This window comes from Solanum pennellii, chromosome 5 (genome assembly GCF_001406875.1).
Source record: "Solanum pennellii chromosome 5, SPENNV200".
Taxonomy (NCBI): Eukaryota; Viridiplantae; Streptophyta; class Magnoliopsida; order Solanales; family Solanaceae; genus Solanum; species Solanum pennellii.
The window spans coordinates 72,771,378-72,794,605 of record NC_028641.1 but is presented as its reverse complement, the minus strand read 5'-3'; the positions used below and the strand labels follow the sequence as shown (position 1 = coordinate 72,794,605).

The 23,228-nt window shown below is 44.9% G+C and overlaps 3 protein-coding genes and 1 pseudogene across 4 annotated transcripts in view; 2 read left to right on the top strand and 2 right to left on the bottom strand.

The window, feature by feature from the left end:
- LOC107018598 overlaps positions 1-23,228 on the bottom strand; it is a 56,314-nt gene that overhangs the window by 15,947 nt on the left and 17,139 nt on the right. The gene's annotated exons all lie outside the window — the stretch shown is intronic.
- On the bottom strand, positions 6,865-9,389 carry LOC107020235. The gene has a single exon (XM_027917116.1). It carries the CDS (start codon positions 8,834-8,836, stop codon positions 7,973-7,975), a length of 864 nt encoding a protein of 287 aa, XP_027772917.1. The 5' UTR covers positions 8,837-9,389; the 3' UTR covers positions 6,865-7,972.
- On the top strand, positions 9,553-11,123 carry LOC107019745 (annotated as a pseudogene).
- LOC107019744 (pollen-specific leucine-rich repeat extensin-like protein 2) lies at positions 11,598-13,360 on the top strand. Its single transcript, XM_015220122.1, has 2 exons — positions 11,598-12,062; positions 12,596-13,360. The coding sequence occupies exons 1-2, from the start codon at positions 11,598-11,600 to the stop codon at positions 13,358-13,360; spliced, it is 1,230 nt and encodes a 409-aa protein (XP_015075608.1).

Genomic DNA, 23,228 nt, shown 5'->3' with positions numbered 1-23,228 from the left:
GAAGAACCTTTCTTGCCAAAGTAAGCCCGTTCATGTGTGTGCCGCAAACTCCAGCGTGTATCTGTTCAATAAGCCTCACAGCTTCAGCAGCATCCACACATCTCAAAAGACCCAAATCTGGAGTCCTCCTATACAGGACTTCTCCATTCAGAAAGAAATTGAGAGCCATACGACGTATCGACTTCTTCTGATTAGATGTAGCGTCTTTTGGATATGTCCCAGACTCCAAGTATCTCTTTATGTCAAAATACCAAGGCAAACCGTCTGGTTCTGATTCAACGTGCGAACAATGGACTGGATGTTCCTTCAAATCTATATACAGCGGGTCGATGTAATCAGTATCCGGATGTTTGATCATCGAAGCGATGGTGGCAAGAGCATCAGCTAATTCATTTTGTATTCTGGGAGTGTGTCTGAACTCGATCTTGCGAAACCTTTTACACAGATTTTGCACATACTGTACGTAAGGTACAATTTTCGGGTTCTTCACAGCCCATTCTCCTTGAACCTGATGAATCAAAAGGTCTGAACCTCCAATAACCAGTAACTCGTAAACATTCATGTCAATGGCCATTTTCAAACCAAGAATACAAGCTTCGTATTCAGCCATGTTGTTTGTACAATTGAATCGTAGTTTAGCTGCCATAGGATAGTGCTGACCAGATTCCGATACTAGGACTGCTCCAACACCTTTACCTTGGTGATTTGTCGCTCCGTCAAAGAATAATCTCCAACCTGGATACGCTTCAGAAATATCTTCACCCACAAATGACACTTCTTCATCGTGAAAATACGTCCTAAGAGGTTCATATTCTTCGTCAACGGGATTTACTGCAAGATGATCGGCCAAAGCTTGTGCCTTTATTGCCTTCTGAGTCACATACACAATATCGAACTCACTCAACAGCATTTGCCATTTAGCTAACTTTCCAGTCGGCATCGATTTCTGGAAAATGTACTTCAATGGATCCATTCTGGAAATAAGATATGTAGTATATGAAGACAAGTAATGCCTCAATTTCTGGGCAAGCCACGTCAGGGCGCAACATGTTCTCTCCAGCAAAGTGTACCGAGACTCGTACGGAGTAAACTTCTTGCTTATGTAGTAGATAGCCTTTTCCTTCTTCCCTGTCTCATCGTATTGACCAAGTACACATCCAAAGGCACTATCCGAAACAGACAAATACAACAACAAAGGACTCCCCTCTCGTGGAGGAACCAATACTGGTGGGTTAGACAAATAGCTCTTGATAGCGTCGAAAGCAGTTTGGCACTCCTCAGTCCACTTAGTCGGGGCGTCTTTCTTCAACAACTTGAAAATAGGCTCACATATCACTGTTGATTGTGCTATAAACCGACTGATATAGTTTAACCTCCCTAAGAAACTCATCACCTCTTTTCTCGTTTTCGGCGGAGGTAACTCTTCAATTGCTTTGAGATCTCTATAATCAACACAAATCCTGATTTTCTCGTCTTTCTTGGCGATCGGGACGACATTGGCCAACCAGGTTGGATATTGCGTTACCTCCACCAATCGAGACTCTATTTGCTTCGTGATTTCTTCCTTAATTTTCAGACTCAATTCAGGCTTGAATTTTCGAGTCTTTTGTTTCACCGGTTCAAACCCTGGGTTGATAGGTAGCTTATGAGATACAACATCAGTACTCAACCCCTGCATGTCACTGACTTCCCAAACAAACACATCACTGTATTCGGCAAGCAAATGAATCAGGCTCTCCTTCTGAGTTTCATTCAGATAGGTGCTCATCTTAACTTCTTTAACACATTTCGAATCTCCCAAATTCACCGTTTCTGTCTCCTCCAGATTCGGTTTACACTGATCCTCGAACTGTCGAAATTCCTCTGCAACATAATCAGGTTCCCCATTTTCTTCTTCAAAGTCGTCAACCTTGTCGTCATTTGTCTCATTTTGCTCATTTAGCTCATGACATGACATGACATGACATTGGCATGCCTGTAACTTATGTTACTGAAATCACAAACAGACAAAATTAGAAAAATAAAGTATAACAAGCAATTAAATAAACAAAGTTAAAAATAAGGAGGCTTTCATTTAAAACAGAAATGCAAACTTTGGTCATGGCACAGGGCCATGTCGCTTTTAAACATCACAACGAAAATTCAAAATTCGAACAATTAAGAAAGATGCAGAAATGGTGGGTCTCGGGCCTCTTCCGGACAACCACCGATTTTAGTATGCATAAAATAACTCCTTTCTACCAAAGAGTTCGGGACATCAGGATTGGCGTGGAAGTCCAATTCTGCAGCATCTCCCCTGGTTCCGCATCACGAATGCCAGCTGGCTCGACCTCCTCCTCGATGATAGCATTGATCTCCTTGAAAAGGTCTTAGATTCCTTCCCCACAGTCTTCAGGCTCGGCATGCTCCCGGACTGGAAAGGATTGGTACAGATGCGGGATCGGTTTAGCCAACTCTTGATCCTTTTTCTTCTTTATCTTCGCATCGTCGTCTGCATCCCCAAACCATATTTTGATCCTTTAGCAAGGACTGGAACTGGCTCGATGATCCCTTGGGCATTTCTTCCCAATCCGAAACCTGGTTCGAACCCGTTCTGCAGCATTACCGTGGCGATCATTCTGTACACGGCTGGCATGGGAGTCTGCGGGGCCAAGCCCTTATCGATGGCATTTACCAACTCCACCGTGTAAAAATCCGAACCTTGCGGCGTCTCGTCGAAGACCGGCACCTGCTTGCCTGAGTGGCTCCTTTCACCGTGAATAACTAGCTCCTCATTTTTCCATACCAGCTTCATCATTTGGTGGAGAGTGGAGGGGACGGCTCCAGCCATGTGAATGAATGGCCTTCCCAAAAGAAGGTTATAGCTGGTGTCGATATCCAACACTTGGAACTTCGCGTCGAACAACGCGGGGCCCATTTGGAGGGTCAGGTTTACCGCCCCTAATGTGTCTCTCTGCACACCGTCAAATGCCCTTACATTAACCTGGTTTTGCTCTAATTTTCCGAGGTCAAACCTCAGCTGCTTCAATGTGGACAAGGGGCATATGTTCAAACCAGATCCATCGTCTACCAAAACACGAATGACGACCTTTCCGCGGCATATCATAGTGACGTGTAGAGCTTTGTTATGGGATCTCCCTTCGGCTGGCAGTTCATCATCGCAGAAACTGATGCGGTGTCCCCGAATGACTTAGTGAATCATGGCTGCTACGTTATCGCTGCTCGTACCTGAGGGCACATATGTGTCATCCAGGGCTTTCATCAAAGCCTGTCTGTGGGACCAGGAGCTCATCAGTAGGGCCCACACAGAAATCTGGGCCGGAGTCTTCTCCAAGTGTTTGACAATGGAGTAATCTTTAGGCTGCATCCTCCTCCAAAACTCCTCGGCTTCTGCTTCACTTATTGGTCTTTTGGCATGATCTTTCTTTTGTCCTCTGAAAGCAAGCTCATCAGGAGTGTAGCATCTGCCAGATCTAGTCATGCCTTGGGCCACGACCGTTTCTATGACAAACTTGGGTTTGGCGACAGTCTTCGAGGGCACCAAGGCAACATCCTTCGCAGGTGTCAGAATAACGAACTCTCCTTTTTCCCTGACTCTCAAAGAAGCCACAGCCCTTTCCAAGTCTTCCTGCGCAACAGGAGTAATCCTCTTTGTTTCACACTCATCTTTGTCTGTTTCTATCATGTTGATGTTTCCACCCCCATGATTCGGCAACGGATTTGTATTGACGTTCGGCGCCGCGGGCTGGAGGGAGAACACTTCCTGGTCGATCAAATCCTGGATCTTGTGCTTAAGATTGATACAGTCTTCAGTGTCATGTCCAACACTGTTGTAATGATAAGCATCTCTGCTCCGTTTGTAGAATCTCGAGTTGACATCCACGGGCTTGGGCCCCACAAGGTGGATGTATCCGACCGCGGATAATCTTTCGAACAGCTTGGTCCTGCTTTCAGCCAGCGCGGTAAAGTTTCCGGAGGGCTTCTTCTCAAACCTGGGACGAGAAGGATCATACCCGCTCTACTGAGGGGGAGGACTTGTTGATAATTGCGAGCATTTGGGAGAGAGGAGCTTGGGTCCTACGGTAGGGATTTGTCTGGTAATTTGGCACTGGAGCTTGGTAATTTGGGAGGGAACTTTGATATGCTGGAGCTTGGACTTGATATGTGGGGGAAGGTGCTCGATAGCTCGACTGCACGTTAGCACAGCTGGGAGCTATATTCTGGTAAGGGGGGGAATTTGATAAACTTGGGGGTAATTTAGGTATACGGAGGGAAAATTTTGGAGATTTGGGGGTGGATTTTGATATGACAAAATTTGGGCATCTGGATAAGTGGGGGCAACATTGTAGTTGCCGGAATGATTTGATTGTGGACGATAGGCTTGGTGGGACTTTGGCGGAGGCTTGGAGCGGTCTTGAGGACGCGATGAGTTTCTGGGGACTTTTCTTCCCCCGTATGAAATAGCGGCGACCTCCTCTCTCTTCTTTCTCATCAGTCTGGAAGATCTGGGCGATGCGGATACTCGGGCTATCTTCCCTGACTTCAAGCCATCTTCGATAGTCTCACCAACTTTGACTATCTCGGCGAATTTGGCTCCGATTAACAAAATGATTCTGTCGTAGTATTCGGGCTCTTGCACCCGTACGAACACTTCTACGATCTCCTTTTCAGTTATCGGAGGCCTCACCCTCGCCGCCTCTTTTCTCCATCTGTAGGCAAATTCCCGATAGCTTTCCGTCGATTTCTGCTTCATTTTCTCTAAGGAGTACCGATCAGGGACTATCTCAACATTATACGCAAATCTATCGATGAAGTCTTTAGCTAGTGCGCTCCAACTTGGCCATTGTCGAGTTTCGTGTGACGTAAACCATTCCATGGCCTCACCGCACAGACTCCGGCTGAACAACCTCATCAGTAAAGCTTCATCCTTGCCAACTCCCACGAGTTGATCGCAGTACGCTCTCAAATGCGCCATGGGGTTGCCTACCCCTCCGAAGGTATCAAACTTCGGGATTTTGAACCCTTCAAGAAGGTTCAAGTCTGGGTGGATACACAATTCTGCGTAGCTCAATCCGGCGACGTCTGGAACGCATTGCAACTCTTTCATTGCCCTCTTAATCTCCTCCTTTATGTCGATCTTCGCTTCTTTCCTTGCCTTCCACTCTCTCTCCTGCTCCTCGTAATGATCCAACTCGGAACCTTACACCTCATGCTCGGCCGGGATGGGAACTTGGAATGTGGTTCTTTTTGGGAGGGGTGGAGCTATGGAAGGGCTCGGGACGTTTTGTGCAGTTTGATAGTTTTGTGGATAGTTTTGAGGATTGATATTTTGGGTTAAGTGGGGATGTGGTGTTTGGGGGTTGAAGGCGGTCGGATTTTGGTTCTGATTTTGGGGTGGTGGGGCTGTTTGAGTGTTCTGGGGGTGTGGTGGCATTTGTGGAGGGTTGTTTGGAAGCGGTGAGGGGGTTTGATAGGATACCGAAGCGTACTGGGGGTTTTGGGTTGTCATATCTATCCCAGACGGGTTATGTACGGGTGGTTCTGAGTTGGATCCAAGTTGGACGAGGGGAAGTACGTCGGAGGTCTTGCGTCGATAAAATTAAGGCTGAATCCGGGTGGAGGCGTGTCCTGCCTTCGCTGCATCTCGACTCTCATATCAGCTATCTGCTGCATCAGTTGCGCAATTAGCTCATTTTGTTCTGCCACGGTGGGCTGAGCCACCACAACATCTGTGAGGCTAACTTCATCATTGTTGTCTCCCATGGCTGTATTTCCTCTGTCTGAGTTTGGTCCGGGGAAGGAATCTGCAGGACCTTTTGATCTGGTGAAGTAGGGGTGATCTGCCAGCTTTTATCGACACAGATCAGTTAAAGGTACCTGAGAGGTGAAACAACTTAAAGGCAAATTTGTTAGTGCATGTTCGGAGTACAAAATGCATAATATCACACAGAAGTAGATAAACACACAAGTCGCTTTGTTTGAGGACATTTTAACCCACGAATGAGGACGGGAATATATTTTGAACAAACAGGAATTTGTTTGTTTAATGCTATCTCGGGAAGGCTGAATCGCATTGAGCAATGGTCTTCTAGCGGCTGCTTTTCGATGCCCGTTGATCTTATCTTCATATCTTTGTAACATGGAAGAGAATGAAAATTTTCAGTGATAGGGGCCGGGCCGGGAAAGGCTTCCTACGTATCTCACAAGGAGAATTCAGGCCCAACGTAGTTTGGGTTTAGGGAGAAATATTTTCATTCATTCTTTCATTGCGATTACGAGGAAATTGAAAGACAACATTGAAATTCCTAGAAAATGGCGATAACATTTTGGTGATTTCTCGTCCGGTGGCTGCGTTATTCCTTTCCTTTCAAAAAATCGGAAATGGAGGCTTGTAGACGATTTCCTCCTCATCTTCCTCCTCAATCGATTCTCTGTCGGGGCCACTGTCGTCTGCTTCCTGGCCACGGGCGAGTTATTTTTCGCCCTTTGAGTTGCTACAGGTCGTCAATTCCTCATCGAGTGACGCACTTCTGGATAACAGTACGGCAATCTCAATATCTATCTTTGCTTCTCTTACCTTTCCTTCGTGCACCTTCAAACGAAGCAAGTTCAACCTTTTCCTCAAGCTTTCGGTTTCCATCTCAACCTCTTTCTTTCTTTTTATCTGCGACGCCAGATCCTCATCCAATGTCACGGCTGCAGCTTTGTAGATTGCCGTGGTCATGTCTACTTTGAGTCCTTCCTCTTTAACCTTCTGAATTTCTCGAGTGACTCGCTCGATCTTTCTTCGCAATTCCTCTTCAGTGAGCTCCGTCTGGACGTTCTTGCCTTTGTCCATAGTTGTGACTCACCTTTCCTGAGACGATAGAGTGGTATTTAGGATTTGTGGTATGGGAAATGGACTTTTGAGTGAGAAACTTGAGACTTGGGAATTTTGGTCGAACATTTGTAATAGTGGCTTCCGTATATTTCTTTGGGATTTCTGGCTAGAAGCGGGTTTATGACATCCTCATTCAAAGCAACATAACACATAAGCATTTAAATACACATATATATCGCGTTCTAATCATGCGTGGGGACCCTTTTGTGCCAAGGGTAGGCCTAGCGCATTCGAATGATATACGTGTGAATTTAAACCAAATAAATGATTCCCCCCAAAATAATATTTAATAATGAATAAAATGTTCGAAAAGGGAAATAGACATAAAGACAAACCCACGCAGGGGCCATTAGAAAGTGCAACAAAATCAAGCCCACGCAGGGGCTAAGGTAATGTAAATACAAGTAAAAACCCGCGCTGGGGTGATGCCCGCTATGTTGCTCCGGATGGTCCTGCTCCGTCGTCGTCTTTCTGGATTTTGTGTTGCTGAAACATGTACCTCAGCATCAACAGAAAACCTTCACCCAGACGTCCTTTGTCTTCCAGACTCTCGTATCGCATCCTATCGATTTTCTGCTGGATCGAGTTGTCAAAATTGTCATACCCCTGCCTCAGTCTTTCGATCTCTCGAGTTGCCCTCTCAAGAGCGTCTTGATTCTCTACGAACTTGGCATAGACCTCATTGGCATCTTCCTTCATCTCTTGCAGTTCGGCCACTGCTTTGGCCTCTCTGTATGTCCTTCTTCAGCCACTCTTAGTAACTTTCGTCATATCCAGCATTGAATCGGTCAAGGGCGATAGTGTCTTTACCCATACGCTTGGCGTTTTTCCACTCCCTGAGCATTTCCGAAGCGTCATGCACTCTGTCGTCTCCAATGTCGTACACATAAGCGCCATAATACGCTTCTTTAGGCATGGTCTGTTTTCTTCCGAATTGTCGCAAGACTCGGAATGGCGCGTAAGGGTGAATTCCCCGAATACCTGGTAGAGGGAGAACGACACATCTGCGACTCTCCACAACAACATCTTGGATATAAAACGGTCCAGCATCCATTGGAGGTCCTCTTCTCTCAATTCGGAGAAAATTTGGTCTCATCTTCCTCTTGTTTTCCGATTGTCCATGTTAGCCCAGAATAGTAAGTCGTTTAGGTCCTTGAGAGTGTTCTTGTTGTCGAGAGTGTGCAATTCCCGAGTTCCAGCACCCTTCGCCAAGTGGCTGAGAATCCACCATTGGAGGAGCAGATTACACCCCTGGAAATATCGGTGTCCTTCTTTGCACTTACCCAAGGCTCGATATATGTCAGATAATATGACTGGAGCTACGGAGTAGTACTTTGTTGTTCGTTGATTTTCGTATCCTTTGAACAACGTATGAACGAGCGTTATGACTCTGGTGTTGATGCTCAATCTCGGACCGTGCGGGAACACCATTGTTCCCAACAATGCCACGGCAAACGTTAGGGGGCGGACCTCGTTCCACTCCCTGTAGGAAATCTTAAACTCCCAATTGTACGCGGCGTAGAAACTCGCGTGTTCGAATCTAATGTTGAGGTCCCTAAAAATCACGTGGGAATCCTGACACCAATAAGTGAAGTCTTTCCTTAGTCCAAACCAATCCGCGATGTTCTCTACGGAAGGTTTGTTGGGGTTAAAAATTTCATCTTGTTTTCGGGCTATCCTCTCTATACCAGTGCCCACGGTGTCTATGCAATCCCTTATCTCTTCTAGCGTAGGGGTAATTTCGGCCGTTCCGAAACGGATGACCATCCTCTGACTGTCCCAGTACCCCGTAAGCACCTCGATTAACTCTGGCCAACCATCCATGTTGATCAGCTCAGTCAAAGCTCCTACGTACTTGTTGAGGGTTCGCCTATGATCCCCGTCCAAGTCGTTGTGCCACATCGTAAGCTGAGGCGGCGCTAAGACGACCATATTGAATTTAGGGAAGCGGTCCATATCTGTAAAACAGAAACCCGTTAGATTTTTCCCCTACCCCCAAGTTGGTTTTCACACATACATTTCCGAATGTCAAATAATATGATGCGTCGTGAGGTTGAAGACCTTGGACGCGATTTGGCGGGTTTTCTACTAAAATGGACTTAATACGCCTTGGGTATTAAGTCGTCCTAGGCTGATGCCTAATTCGGTTTTGGTTTCGCTCTATCTTAGGCTTTCTAGAGTTGTTTTCAAATAGACGGTTACCCGAGCCGGACAAACATCGGGGTGGAGCTATCGAACAACGTCGGATGACTGCATTCCGACTATTTGTTCGATACTCCCAAATGATTTCTTTGGTATATCTAAAGAAAGTCGCGGTAAGCCGCGTAACTTCCGTTTCCTAATGCAAACTATTTGCCGTTTGGCGGAAGTTATGCCATGAAATGCAATTTTCGAAAACTAAGGTAATTTAAACAATTAAACAATTATTGCAAGTAGTCAAATAGGTTAATATTAGGGTTAAACAATTAAACAATTATTGCAAGTAATCAAATAGGTTAAACAATAATTGTTTAATTGTTTAAATTACTTTAGTTTTCGAAAATTGCATTTTATGGCATAACTTCCGCCAAACGGCAAACAGCGTCCTCACGACGCATCATATTATTTGACATTCGGAAATATATGTGTGAAAACCAACTTAGAAAAATCTAACGGGTTTTTGTTTTACAGATATGGACCGCTTCCCTAAATTCAATATGGTCGTCTCAGCGCCGCCTCAGCTTACGATCTGGCACAACGACTTGGACGGGGATCATAGGCGAACCCTCAACAAGTACGTAGGAGCTTTGACCGAGCTGATCAACATGGATGGTTGGCCAGAGTTAATCGAGGTGCTTACAGGGTACTGGAACAGTCAGAGGATGGTCTTCCATTTCGGAACGGCCGAAATCACCCCTACGCTAGAAGAGATAAGGGATTGCATATACACCGTGGGCATTGGTATAGAGAGGAGAGCCCGAAAACAAGAGGATATTTTCATCCCCAAAAAACCTTCCTAGAGAACATCGCGGATTGGTTTGGACTAAGGAAAGACTTCACTTATTGGTGTCAGGATTCCCACGTGATGTTTAGGGACCTCAACATTAGATTCGAACACGCGAGTTTCTACGCCGCGTACAAGCGGGAGTTTAAGATTTCCTATAGGGAGTGGAACGAGGTCCGCCCCCTAGCGTTTGCCGTGGCATTGTTGGGAACAATGGTCTTCCCGCACTGCCCGAGTTTGAGCATCAACACCAGAGTCATAACGCTCGTTCACACGTTGTTCAAAGGATACGAAAATCAAGGAACAACAAAGTACTAATCCGTAGCTCCGGTCATATTATCTGACATATATCGAGCCTTGGGTAAGTGCAAAGAAGGACACCGATATTTCCAGGGGTGTAATCTGCTCCCCCAATGGTGGATTCTCAGCCACTTGGCGAAGGGTGCTGGAACTCGGGAATTGCACACTCTCGACAACAAGAACACTTTCAAGGACCTAAACGACTTACTATTCTGGGCTAACATGGACAATCGGAAAACAAGAGGAAGATGGGCCCAAATTTTCTCCGAATTGAGAGAAGAGGACCTCCAATGGATGCTGGACCGTTTTATATCCAAGGAAGTTGTTGTGGAGAGTCGCAGATGTGTCGTGCTCCCTCTACTAGGTATTCGGGGAATTCGCCTTTACGCGTCATTCCGAGTCTTGCGACAATTCAGAAGAAAAGAGACTGTGCCTAAAGAAGCGTATTATGGCGCTTATGTGTACGACATTGGAGACGACAGAGTGCATGACGATTCGGAAATGCTCAGGGAGTGGAAAAACGCCAAGCGCATGGGTAAAGACACTATCGCCCTGGACCGATTCAATGCTGGATATGACGAAGATTACAAAGAGTGGCTGAAGAAGGACATACGGAATATCTCCTTTCAGATTTCCCGTAGCTTTCGCGGTGTGACAGACGGAGAGGCCAAAGCAGTGGCCGAACTGCAAGAGATGAAGGAAGAGGCCAATGAGGTCTATGCCAAGTTCGTAGATAATCAAGACGCTCTTGAGAGGGCAACTCGAGAGATCGAAAGACTGAAGCAAGGGTATGACGATTTTGACAACTGGATCCAGCAGAAAATCGATAGGATGCGATACGAGAGTCTGAAAGACAAAGGACGTCTGGGTGAAGGTTTTCTGTTGATGCTGAGGTATATGTTTCAGCAACACAAAATCCAGAAAGACGACGACGGAGCAGGACCATCCGGAGCAGCATAGCAGGCATCACACCTGCGCGGGTTTTTACTTGTATTTACATTACCTTAGCCCCTGCGTGGGCCTGATTTTGTTGCACTTTCTAATGGCCCCTGCGTGGGTTTGTCTTTATGTCTATTTCCCTTTTCAAACATTTTACTCATTATTAAATATTATTTTTGGGGGAATCATTTATTTGGTTTAAATTCACACGTATATCATTCGAATGCGCTAGGCCTACCCTTGGCACAAAAGGGTCCCCACGCATGATTAGAACGCGATATATATGTGTATTTAAATGCTTATGTGTTATGTTGCTTTGAATGAGGATGTCATAAACCCACTTCTAGCCAGAAATCCCAAAGAATTATACGGAAGCCACTATTACAAATGTCCGACCAAAATTCCCAAGTCTCAAGTTTCTCACTCAAAAGTCCATCTCCCATACCACAAATCCTAAATACCGCTCTATCGTCTCAGGAAAGGTGAGTCACAACTATGGACAAAGGCAAGAACGTCCAGACGGAGCTCACTAAAGAGGAATTGCGAAGAAAGATCGAGCGAGTCACTCGAGAAATTCAGAAGGTTAAAGAGGAAGAACTCAAAGTAGACATGACCACGGCAATCTACAAAGCTGCAGCCGTGACATTGGATGAGGATCTGGCGTCGCAGATAAAAAGAAAGAAAGAGGTTGAGATGGAAACCGAAAGCTTGAGGAAAAGGTTGAACTTGCTTCGTTTGAAGGTGCACGAAGGAAAGGCAAGAGAAGCAAATATAGATATTGAGACTGCCGCACTGTTAGCCAGAAGTGTGTCACTCGATGAGGAATTGACGACCTGTAGCAACTCAAAGGGCGGAAAATACCTCGCCCGTGGCCAGGAAGCAGACGACAGTGGCCCCGACAGAGAATCGATTGAGGAGGACGATGAGGAGGAAATCGTCTACAAGCCTCCATTTCCGATTGTTTGAAAGGAAAGGAATAACGCAGCCACCGGACGAGAAATCACCAAAATGTTATCGCCATTTTCTAGGAATTTCAATGTTGTCTTTCAATTTCCTTGTAATCGCAATGAAAGAATGAATGAAAATATTTCTCCCTAAACCCGAACTACGTTGGGCCTGAATTCTCCTTGTGAGATACGTAGGCAGCCTTTCCCGGCCTGGCCCCTATCATTGAAAATTTTCATTCTCTTCCATGTTACAAAGATATGAAGATAAGATCAGCGGGCATCGAAAAGCAGCCGCTAGAAGACCATAGCTCAAAGCGATTCAGCCTTCCCGAGATAGCATTAAACAAACAAATTCCTGTTTGTTCAAAATATATTCCCGTCCTCATTCGTGGGTTAAAATGTCCTCAAACAAAGCGACTTGTGTGTTTATCTACTTCTGTGTGATATTATGCATTTTGTACTCCGAACATGCACTAACAAATTTGCCTTTAAGTTGTTTCACCTCTCAGGTACCTTTAACTGATCTGTGTCGATAAAAGCTGGCAGATCACCCCTACTTCACCAGATCAAAAGGTCCTGCAGATTCCTTCCCCGAACCAAACTCAGACAGAGGAAATACAGCCATGGGAGACAACAATGATGAAGTTAGCCTCACAGATGTTGTGGCGTGGCAGAACAAATGAGCTAATTGTGCAACTGATGCAGCAGATAGCTGATATGAGAGTCGAGATGCAGCGAAGGCAGGACACGCCTCCACCCGGATTCGGCCCTAATTTTATTGACGCAAGACCTCCGACGTACTTCCCCTCGTCCAACTTGGATCCAACTCAGAACCACCCGTCAACACCCGTACATAACCCGTCTGGGATAGATATGACAACCCAAAACCCCCAGTACGCTTCGGTATCCTATCAAACCCCCTCACCGCTTCCAAACAACCCTCCACAAATGCCACCACACCCCCAGAACACTCAAACAGCCCCACCACCCCAAAATCAGAACCAAAATCCGACCGCCTTCAACCCCCAAACACCACATCCCCACTTAACCCAAAATATCAATCCTCAAAACTATCCACAAAACTATCAAACTGCACAAAACGTCCCGAGCCCTTCCATAGCTCCACCCCTCCCAAAAAGAACCACATTCCAAGTTCCCATCCCGGCCGAGCATGAGGTGCACGGTTCCGAGTTGGATCATTACGAGGAGCAGGAGAGAGAGTGGAAGGCAAGGGAAGAAGCGAAGATCGACATAAAGGAGATTAAGAGGGCAATGAAAGAGTTGCAATCGTTCCAGACGTCGCCGGAATGAGCTACGCAGAATTATGTATTCACCCAGACTTGAACATTCTTGAAGGGTCCAAAATCCCAAAGTTTGATACCTTCGGAGGGGTAGGCAACCCCATGGCGCATTTGAGAGCATACTGCGATCAACTCGTGGGAGTTGGCAAAGATGAAGCTTTACTGATGAGGTTGTTCAGCCGGAGTCTGTGCGGTGAGGCCCTGGAATGGTTTACGTCACACGAAACTCGACAATGGCCAAGTTGGAGCGCACTAGCTAAAGACTTCATCGATAGATTTGCGTATAATGTTGAGATAGCCCCTGATCGGTACTCCTTAGAGAAAATGAAGTAGAAATCGACATAAAGCTATCGGGAATTTGCCTACAGATGGAGAAAAGAGGCAGCGAGGGTGAGGCCTCCGATGACTGAAAAGGAGATCGTAGAAGTGTTCGTACGGGTGCAAGAGCCCGAATACTACGACAGAATCATTTTGCTAATCGGAGCCAAATTCGTCGAGATAGTCAAAGTTGGTGAGACTATCGAAGATGGCTTGAAGTCGGGGAAGATAGCCCGAGTATCCGCATCGCTCGGATCTTCCGGACTGATGAGGAAGAAGAGAGAGGAGGTCGCCGCTATTTTATACGGGGGAAGAAAAGTCCCCAGAAACTCATCGCGTCCTCAAGACCGCTCCAAGCCTCCGCCAAAGTCCCACCAAGCCTATCGTCCACAATCAAATCATTCCGGCAACTACAATGCTGCCCTCACTTATCCAGATGCCCAAATTTTGTCATATCAAAATCCACCCCCAAATCTCCAAAATTTTCCCTCCGTATACCCAAATTACCCCCAAGCTTATCAAATTCCTCCCCCATACCAGAATATAGCTCCCAACTGTGCTAACGTGCAGTCGAGCTATCGAGCACCTTCCCCCACATATCAAGTCTAAGCTCCAGCATATCAAAGCCCCCTCCCAAATTACCAAGCTCCAGTGCCAAATTACCAGACAAATCCCTACCCTAGAACCCAAGCTCCTCGCCCAAATGCTCGCAATTATCAATAAGTTCCTCCCCCTCAGCAGAGCGGGTATGATCCTTCTCGTCCCAGGTTTGAGAAGAAGCCCTCCAGAAACTTTACCGCGCTGGCTGAAAGCAGGACCAAGCTGTTCAAAAGATTATCCGCGGCCGGATACATCCACCCTGTGGGGCCCAAGCCCGTGGATGTCAACTCCAGATTCTACAAACCGGAGCAGAGATGTGCTTATCATTCCAACAGTGTTGGACATGACACTGAAGACTGTATCAATCTTAAGCACAAGATCCAGGATTTGATCGACCAGGAAGTGTTCTCCCTCCAGCCCGCGGCGCCGAACGTCAATACAAATCCGTTGCCGAATCATGGGGGTGGAAACATCAACATGATAGAAACAGACAAAGATGAGTGTGAAACAAAGAGGATTACTCCTGTTGCGCAGGAAGACTTGGAAAGGGCTGTGGCTTCTTTGAGAGTCAGGGAAAAAGGAGAGTTCGTTATTCTGACACCTGCGAAGGATGTTGCCTTGGTGCCCTCGAAGACTGTCGCCAAACCCAAGTTTGTCATAGAAACGGTCGTGGCCCAAGGCATGACTAGATCTGGCAGATGCTACACTCCTGATGAGCTTGCTTTCAGAGGACAAAAGAAAGATCATGCCAAAAGACCAATAAGTGAAGCAGAAGCCGAGGAGTTTTGGAGGAGGATGCAGCCTAAAGATTACTCCATTGTCAAACACTTGGAGAAGACTCCGGCCCAGATTTCTGTGTGGGCCCTACTGATGAGCTCCTGGTCCCACAGACAGGCTTTGATGAAAGCCCTGGATGACACATATGTGCCCTCAGGTACGAGCAGCGATAACGTAGCAGCCATGATTCACTAAGTCATTCGGGGACACCGCATCAGTTTCTGCGATGATGAACTGCCAGCCGAAGGGAGATCCCATAACAAAGCTCTACACGTCACTATGATATGCCGCGGAAAGGTCGTCATTCGTGTTTTGGTAGACGATGGATCTGGTTTGAACATATGCCCCTTGTCCACATTGAAGCAGCTGAGGTTTGACCTCGGAAAATTAGAGCAAAACCAGGTTAATGTAAGGGCATTTGACGGTGTGCAGAGAGACACATTAGGGGCGGTAAACCTGACCCTCCAAATGGGCCCCGCGTTGTTCGACGCGAAGTTCCAAGTGTTGGATATCGACACCAGCTATAACCTTCTTTTGGGAAGGCCATTCATTCACATGGCTGGAGCCGTCCCCTCCACTCTCCACCAAATGATGAAGCTGGTATGGAAAAATGAGGAGCTAGTTATTCACGGTGAAAGGAGCCACTCAGGCAAGCAGGTGCCGGTCTTCGACGAGACGCCGCAAGGTTCGGATTTTTACACGGTGGAGTTGGTAAATGCCATCGATAAGGGCTTGGCCCCGCAGACTCCCATGCCAGCCGTGTACAGAATGATCGCCACGGTAATGCTGCAGAACGGGTTCGAACCAGGTTTCGGATTGGGAAGAAATGCCCAAGGGATCATCAAGCCAGTTCCAGTCCTTGCTAAAGGATCAAAATATGGTTTGGGGATGCAGACGACGATGCGAAGATAAAGAAGAAAAAGGATCAAGAGTTGGCTAAACCGATCCCGCATCTGTACCAATCCTTTCCAGTCCGGGAGCATGCCGAGCCTGAAGACTGTGGGGAAGGAATCTAAGACCTTTTCAAGGAGATCAATGCTATCATCGAGGAGGAGGTCGAGCCAGCTGGCATTCGTGATGCGGAACCAGGGGAGATGCTGCAGAATTGGACTTCCACGCCAATCCTGATGTCCCGAACTCTTTGGTAGAAAGGAGTTATTTTATGCATACTAAAATCGGTGGTTGTCCGGAAGAGGCCCGAGACCCACCATTTCTGCATCTTTCTTAATTGTTCGAATTTTGAATTTTCGTTGTGATGTTTAAAAGCGACATGGCCCTGTGCCATGACCAAAGTTTGCATTTCTGTTTTAAATGAAAGCCTCCTTATTTTTAACTTTGTTTATTTAATTGCTTGTTATACTTTATTTTTCTAATTTTGTCTGTTTGTGATTTCAGTAACATAAGTTACAGGCATGCCAATGTCATGTCATGTCATGTCATGAGCTAAATGAGCAAAATGAGACAAATGACGACAAGGTTGACGACTTTGAAGAAGAAAATGGGGAACCTGATTATGTTGCAGAGGAATTTCGACAGTTCGAGGATCAGTGTAAACCGAATCTGGAGGAGACAGAAACGGTGAATTTGGGAGATTCGAAATGTGTTAAAGAAGTTAAGATGAGCACCTATCTGAATGAAACTCAGAAGGAGAGCCTGATTCATTTGCTTGCCGAATACAGTGATGTGTTTGTTTGGGAAGTCAGTGACATGCAGGGGTTGAGTACTGATGTTGTATCTCATAAGCTACCTATCAACCCAGGGTTTGAACCGGTGAAACAAAAGACTCGAAAATTCAAGCCTGAATTGAGTCTGAAAATTAAGGAAGAAATCACGAAGCAAATAGAGTCTCGATTGGTGGAGGTAACGCAATATCCAACCTGGTTGGCCAATGTCGTCCCGATCGCCAAGAAAGACGAGAAAATCAGGATTTGTGTTGATTATAGAGATCTCAATAAGGCTAGTCCGAAGGATAACTTTCCCTTGCCTAATATCCATATTCTGATTGACAATTGTGCCAAACATGAGATGCAGTCGTTTGTGGACTGTTACGCAGGTTATCACCAAATTTTGATGGATGAAGAAGACGCGGAAAAAACGGCATTAATTACGCCTTGGGGTGTGTATCACTACAGGGTGATGCCGTTCGGCCTCAAAAACGCCGGTGCCACTTACATGAGAGCCATGACGACTATTTTCCATGACATGATTCACAATGAAATTGAAGTGTACGTGGACGATGTCATTATCAAATCCCACGAGAGTTCAGATCATTTGACACACTTGAGAAAATTCTTTGAGCGTTTTGCGTCGGTACAACTTGAAGCTAAATCCCGCCAAGTGCGCTTTTGGAGTCCCAGCTGGGAAGTTGTTGGGGTTCATAGTCAGCAGAAGAGGCATTGAGCTTGACCCCTAAAAGATCAAAGCAATTGAAGAGTTACCTCCGCCGAAAACGAGAAAAGAGGTGATGAGTTTCTTAGGGAGGTTAAACTATATCAGTCGGTTTATAGCACAATCAACAGTGATATGTGAGCCTATTTTCAAGTTGTTGAAGAAAGACGCCCCGACTAAGTGGACTGAGGAGTGCCAAACTGCTTTCGACGCTATCAAGAGCTATTTGTCTAACCCACCAGTATTGGTTCCTCCACGAGAGGGGAGTCCTTTGTTGTTGTATTTGTCTGTTTCGGATAGTGCCTTTGGATGTGTACTTGGTCAACACGATGAGACAGGGAAGAAGGAAAAGGCTATCTACTACATAAGCAAGAAGTTTACTCCGTACGAGTCTCGGTACACTTTGCTGGAGAGAACATGTTGCGCCCTGACGTGGCTTGCCCAGAAATTGAGGCATTACTTGTCTTCATATACTACATATCTTATTTCCAGAATGGATCCATTGAAGTACATTTTCCAGAAATCGATGCCGACTGGAAAGTTAGCTAAATGGCAAATGCTGTTGAGTGAGTTCGATATTGTGTATGTGACTCAGAAGGCAATAAAGGCACAAGCTTTGGCCGATCATCTTGCAGTAAATCCCGTTGACGAAGAATATGAACCTCTTAGGACGTATTTTCACGATGAAGAAGTGTCATTTGTGGGTGAAGATATTTCTGAAGCGTATCCAGGTTGGAGATTATTCTTTGACGGAGCGACAAATCACCAAGGTAAAGGTGTTGGAGCAGTCCTAGTATCGGAATCTGGTCAGCACTATCCTATGGCAGCTAAACTACGATTCAATTGTACAAACAACATGGCTGAATACGAAGCTTGTATTCTTGGTTTGAAAATGGCCATTGACATGAATGTTTACGAGTTACTGGTTATTGGAGGTTCAGACCTTTTGATTCATCAGGTTCAAGGAGAATGGGCTGTGAAGAACCCGAAAATTGTACCTTACGTACAGTATGTGCAAAATCTGTGTAAAAGGTTTCGCAAGATCGAGTTCAGACACACTCCCAGAATACAAAATGAATTAGCTGATGCTCTTGCCACCATCGCTTCGATGATCAAACATCCGGATACTGATTACATCGACCCGCTGTATATAGATTTGAAGGAACATCCAGTCCATTGTTCGCACGTTGAATCAGAACCAGACGGTTTGCCTTGGTATTTTGACATAAAGAGATACTTGGAGTCTGGGACATATCCAAAAGACGCTACATCTAATCAGAAGAAGTCGATACGTCGTATGGCTCTCAATTTCTTTCTGAATGGAGAAGTCCTGTATAGGAGGACTCCAGATTTGGGTCTTTTGAGATGTGTGGATGCTGCTGAAGCTGTGAGGCTTATTGAACAGATACACGCTGGAGTTTGCGGCACACACATGAACGGGCTTACTTTGGCAAGAAAGGTTCTTCGAGCTGGTTATTTTTGGATGACTATGGAGAATGATTGTTGCAAATTCGTGCAAAAATGCCACAAATGTCAAGTGTACGGCGATTTGATACGGGTGCCACCTCACGAACTTAACGCTATGAGTTCACCTTGGCCATTTGTAGCTTGGGGAATGGATGCCATCGGTCCTATAGAGCCGGTCGCTTCTAATGGACACAAATTCATTTTGGTTGCCATTTATTATTTCACCAAGTGGGTGGAAGCAGTCTCTTACAAGTCGGTAACCAAGAAAGTGGTGGCCGATTTTGTCCGCAACAATCTGATATGCAGATTTGGAGTTCCAGAATCCATCATTACTGATAACGGGGCAAATCTCAACAGTTATTTGATGAAAGAGATATGTGACCAATTTAAGATTATTCATCGAAAGTCAACTGCTTATCGCCCCCAAATGAACGGAGCTGTAGAAGCCATATGCTTTGCTAGGTTATCGAACGACGGTCAGAACATCGATTGGGCTACTCCATACTTGCTAGTATATTGAACAGAGGCAGTCGTGCCTGTTGAAGTCGAGATACCGTCATTGAGGATCATCCAAGAAGCTGAATTAAGTAACGCCGAATGGGTTAGCAAACGGATTGATCAACTAGCCTTGATTGATGAGAAGAGAATGGTCGCCGTTTGCCATGGCCAGTTGTACAGACAGAGAATGACTGGCGCTTTTCACAAAAGAGTAAGAGCCATGAATTTTGAAGTTGGTCAGTTGGTTCTTAAGCGTATTTTTCCTCATCAAGACGAGTACAAAGGAAAGTTCGCGCCAAACTGGCAGGGTCCTTACATGGTTCGTAAAGTATTATCTGGAGGTGCTTTGGTCTTGTCAGAGATGGATGGCGCTGTATGGCCCAAACCTATCAACTCAGATGCTGTCAAGAAATACTATGCGTGAAGTTTCATTTTGCATTTTTCTGGTATTTACTTGTAATCTTTCTGTTTGCTTGTATTTATTTCGAATTATTATCCCTCTTATAATGAACTACGTCTGACCTGAATTCTCGAGAACGAGGTACGTAGGCTGCCTTTGTCGGCTTCGGTCACCCCATTTATCCCCTTAAATTATTTCTTTGTATCTGAACTACGTTCGACCTGAATTCTCAAGAATGAGATACGTAGGCGACCTTTGTCGGCCTCGATCGATTTCTTTGTAAATTTTATTTTTGTTAATCTTTAACGGGAACTACGTTTGACCTGAATCCTGCCTCAACGGGATACGTAGGCGCCACAAGGGTTTGGTCACATCTCTTAAGATTTCTATTCCCCTTTACAATAGAAACTGGGACAGAATTTTTGAGAGGGACTCCAAAATTCTCCAGAAGAAGCCTTCTTTTCAGCGGATCAAACAAAAGACGTTTTGAAATTTGCGACTGGGACAGAATTTTTGAGAGGATCTCAAAAATCCCGCGATCTGTTCAGTTACAGTAGAAAGATAAGTAGGACAGTAAACTGGGACATAAATTTTAAGGATGGCCTCAAAATTTCGTTATGGGTTTTCCCTACAAGTCCGGAGTGCCTCTGAAACTCATCAGCGAATGTCGGACTCAAAGGAGCTCGTTAAGCCTGATATGACATGACTTGGCAGTGACTTTTTCAAGACGTTTTTTTAAGATTTCTTATTTCTCTTAAAGTTTCCCTTTTATGTTTCATTTGTTTTGGCATAAGATATTTTTTCTTATCTATCAAGAGTCGGGAAATCGGGAAATCAACCGGAGATATCAAGACAAGGAGCAAACAGCTGAAGAAATCAACACAGATCAGTATGTTTTAAAAACTGACAATTTTTTTGTGGATGCAGGTTTATAGTTTTGCTTTGAAATCGGCCGAATTCTCCCGACGGATGAATACGGAGAGCTCCCAAAGAGAAGAAAACTATCTCTAAAACCAGTGATTTTACAAAAAGCAGGAGGCAGTTCATATAGTTTGTATCAAGATGCTTCTGAATGTGTTTGTTTATTTCAAGTCATTCCCAACAATATGAAATTTACAAAGTGTCTGGCCAGATTCAAAGGTGAATCAAACAGGAATCTCAGCAAAGATTTCACGATTTCTGTAGAGGACGCTATTTGCATTACGTCATCAAAACAAGATAATTATTGTCAATCAAGACAACGCATTACCTAGAAGAGACAGTTATTTTACTATTTGTTATTATCGATCAAGTTGGTATATTATTTGGAGGTCGTTTTGCCTTAGTTCTGTGAGTTTCTCTCTCGCATCCGGAAGTTTAGTTTTATCGGAGGCAAGTTTCCAATCTGAGTGACAATGCGTCAAGAGTTTCGGAAATTATGTCTGTGTAAGCTCTTAATTATAGGTGTGAAGCGCGCCACATTCATGGCTAAGAGGTTACAAGCCTCTTTTTCATACTCGTTTAACTTGTCACTTGTCCAAAATCGAAGGTTATCTAGCATAATAGGTTTCCTTTTCCACCGATTGAGTTGAACTACACACAGCCTGATTCCGAAAGTTTAGGGATATGTAGGCGGATTTGACGTTGAAAACTCGGCTGTATTCCAATATTCGCTCTCGAATTCTATTCTCGAGCATTTCGATACTTTCATAATTCTGTATCGAGGTGGCTTTTGATTCTTTCAAAATCATGCGGTAAATCAAGCTTATTGAACTACAAGTGGCCTGAATTCTCATATAGCCTGAGATATGTAGGAGACCGTTTGCAAGGGTTCGCCAATAATTCCTAACCCTTGTCGAATCCTTCCTTTTTAAAAAATGAATGGGGTTGGTCAAAATTGGTTTGGTCAATTTCATTTTCCTCGAGTTGCTTGCATCAACCCAAGTAAAATGAGGGACAGTTGTTGACACCCAATTTTTGACCCGTGTCGGTATAAATTAATTATCGAGCTTCCTAAATTTTCCAAATAATTAAAATTAATTAGTCGTATAAATTTCGCGAATGAAAAATAATAACATATGAATTTTATATTATTTTGAGTACTTTTGTCAATTTTTTTTTTCTTATAATTTTTAGATAGCCTATATATTTTACATGATCACGTATACAATTGCTATATTTTACGATTATTTCTCAAAATATTTTAAATTTTAGTAAGTATTCTATTTAAATAATTTAGTTTAAACTATGATTATTTTGAATCAACTATCTTATAGTTTAAATAATTATATTACTAAATAAATAAGCTCGTTAATAAATTTATACCAAATTCGTTTTACTTTAAATCAATTGACTATTTATTAAACTTAACTCTTTTCCCTTAGAACCAAATTTGGGTCTTCTTCCAACTTACCAGCCCAATTCGTAGGCCCACTCCACCCTTTTCCCTTTAATTATCAATCCACGTCCCAGGCCCACTCCCTCTTCCCGGCCCAATAGTTTGATCCAACCCAATTTAATTTTTTCTCCCATCCTAAAAATCCCCTCTTCTATCCTAAAACTTCAGACGGCCCACCCACAAATTAACCCCAGGCCCAACACTCATCTCAATTCCCAGCCCATTCAATATTCCCAGGCGACCCGCTAACTTAAAATCTAACCCGCCCCGTCCCCTTTTACCCGTCCGACCTGACCCAGACCCCTCTCCTCTTCCTTCTTCCTCCTCTCACCACGCCCTTTTCAGAAAAGACAACAAATTAATTCCCAGAAACCTGCCCCCCCTCAGACGCGACAAATTCTCGGAGAAACAGACGCAAAACTCGCGTCTCCCTCACGCACAGACCCCCCTCTCTCACCTCTCTCACCGCGTCTCCTCACGCGTTCACTCCTCTCTCCCTCGCCAGTACGCCTCGCAGCAGGGCAGGCTGGATTGTTCAGCTTTGCAGACGCGTTTTTCGTCCTTGCCATGCCGAGATTGCGCCACGAAGCTCGCCAGTACCACGAACTCATCTCGACCCTCCACCTCACCTCCCATCCGTTGGGAATTCGGCATCAAAACGGGATATTCCTTCACATGCGGATAGGGTTTGGGGACTTGAATTCGGAATGGGCCTGAGGGTTTCCGCAAGCCTTTCCCCTCGAAAACCCTAAGTTTTCTTCTCCTATATAAACCCCCCTCCCTCTTCAGAAGGGGGGTTGGACGATTTTTCTTTGAGAATTAGAGAGTATATCACGAGGAGTACAAAAATTATTATCGAGAATATTCTGATTCTTTTCTGTTCGCTGTAGGAAAACAGTGGGGTTTAGATTTTTCGTGGTTAGATTTTGGTTGGAATTTTTAGATGGGAATTTTTTGGGAGAGTTCTATCACGAAGGGCCGAGACAAATTTTGAGAGAGTATTTTGTTTCCTTCTCCGTTTGTTTTAAAGAAATTCACAGACGACAGTGAACT

Bases quoted from the DNA above. Each gene is read 5' to 3' on its own strand.
- LOC107019744 (XM_015220122.1), top strand. From the start codon at position 11,598: ATGGACAAAGGCAAGAACGTCCAGACGGAGCTCACTAAAGAGGAATTG. The intron at 12,063-12,595 runs GTTTGAAAGGAA...AAAAGCTGGCAG, and splicing joins ACAAGCCTCCATTTCCGATT to ATCACCCCTACTTCACCAGA.
- LOC107020235 (XM_027917116.1), bottom strand. From the start codon at position 8,836: ATGGACCGCTTCCCTAAATTCAATATGGTCGTCTTAGCGCCGCCTCAG.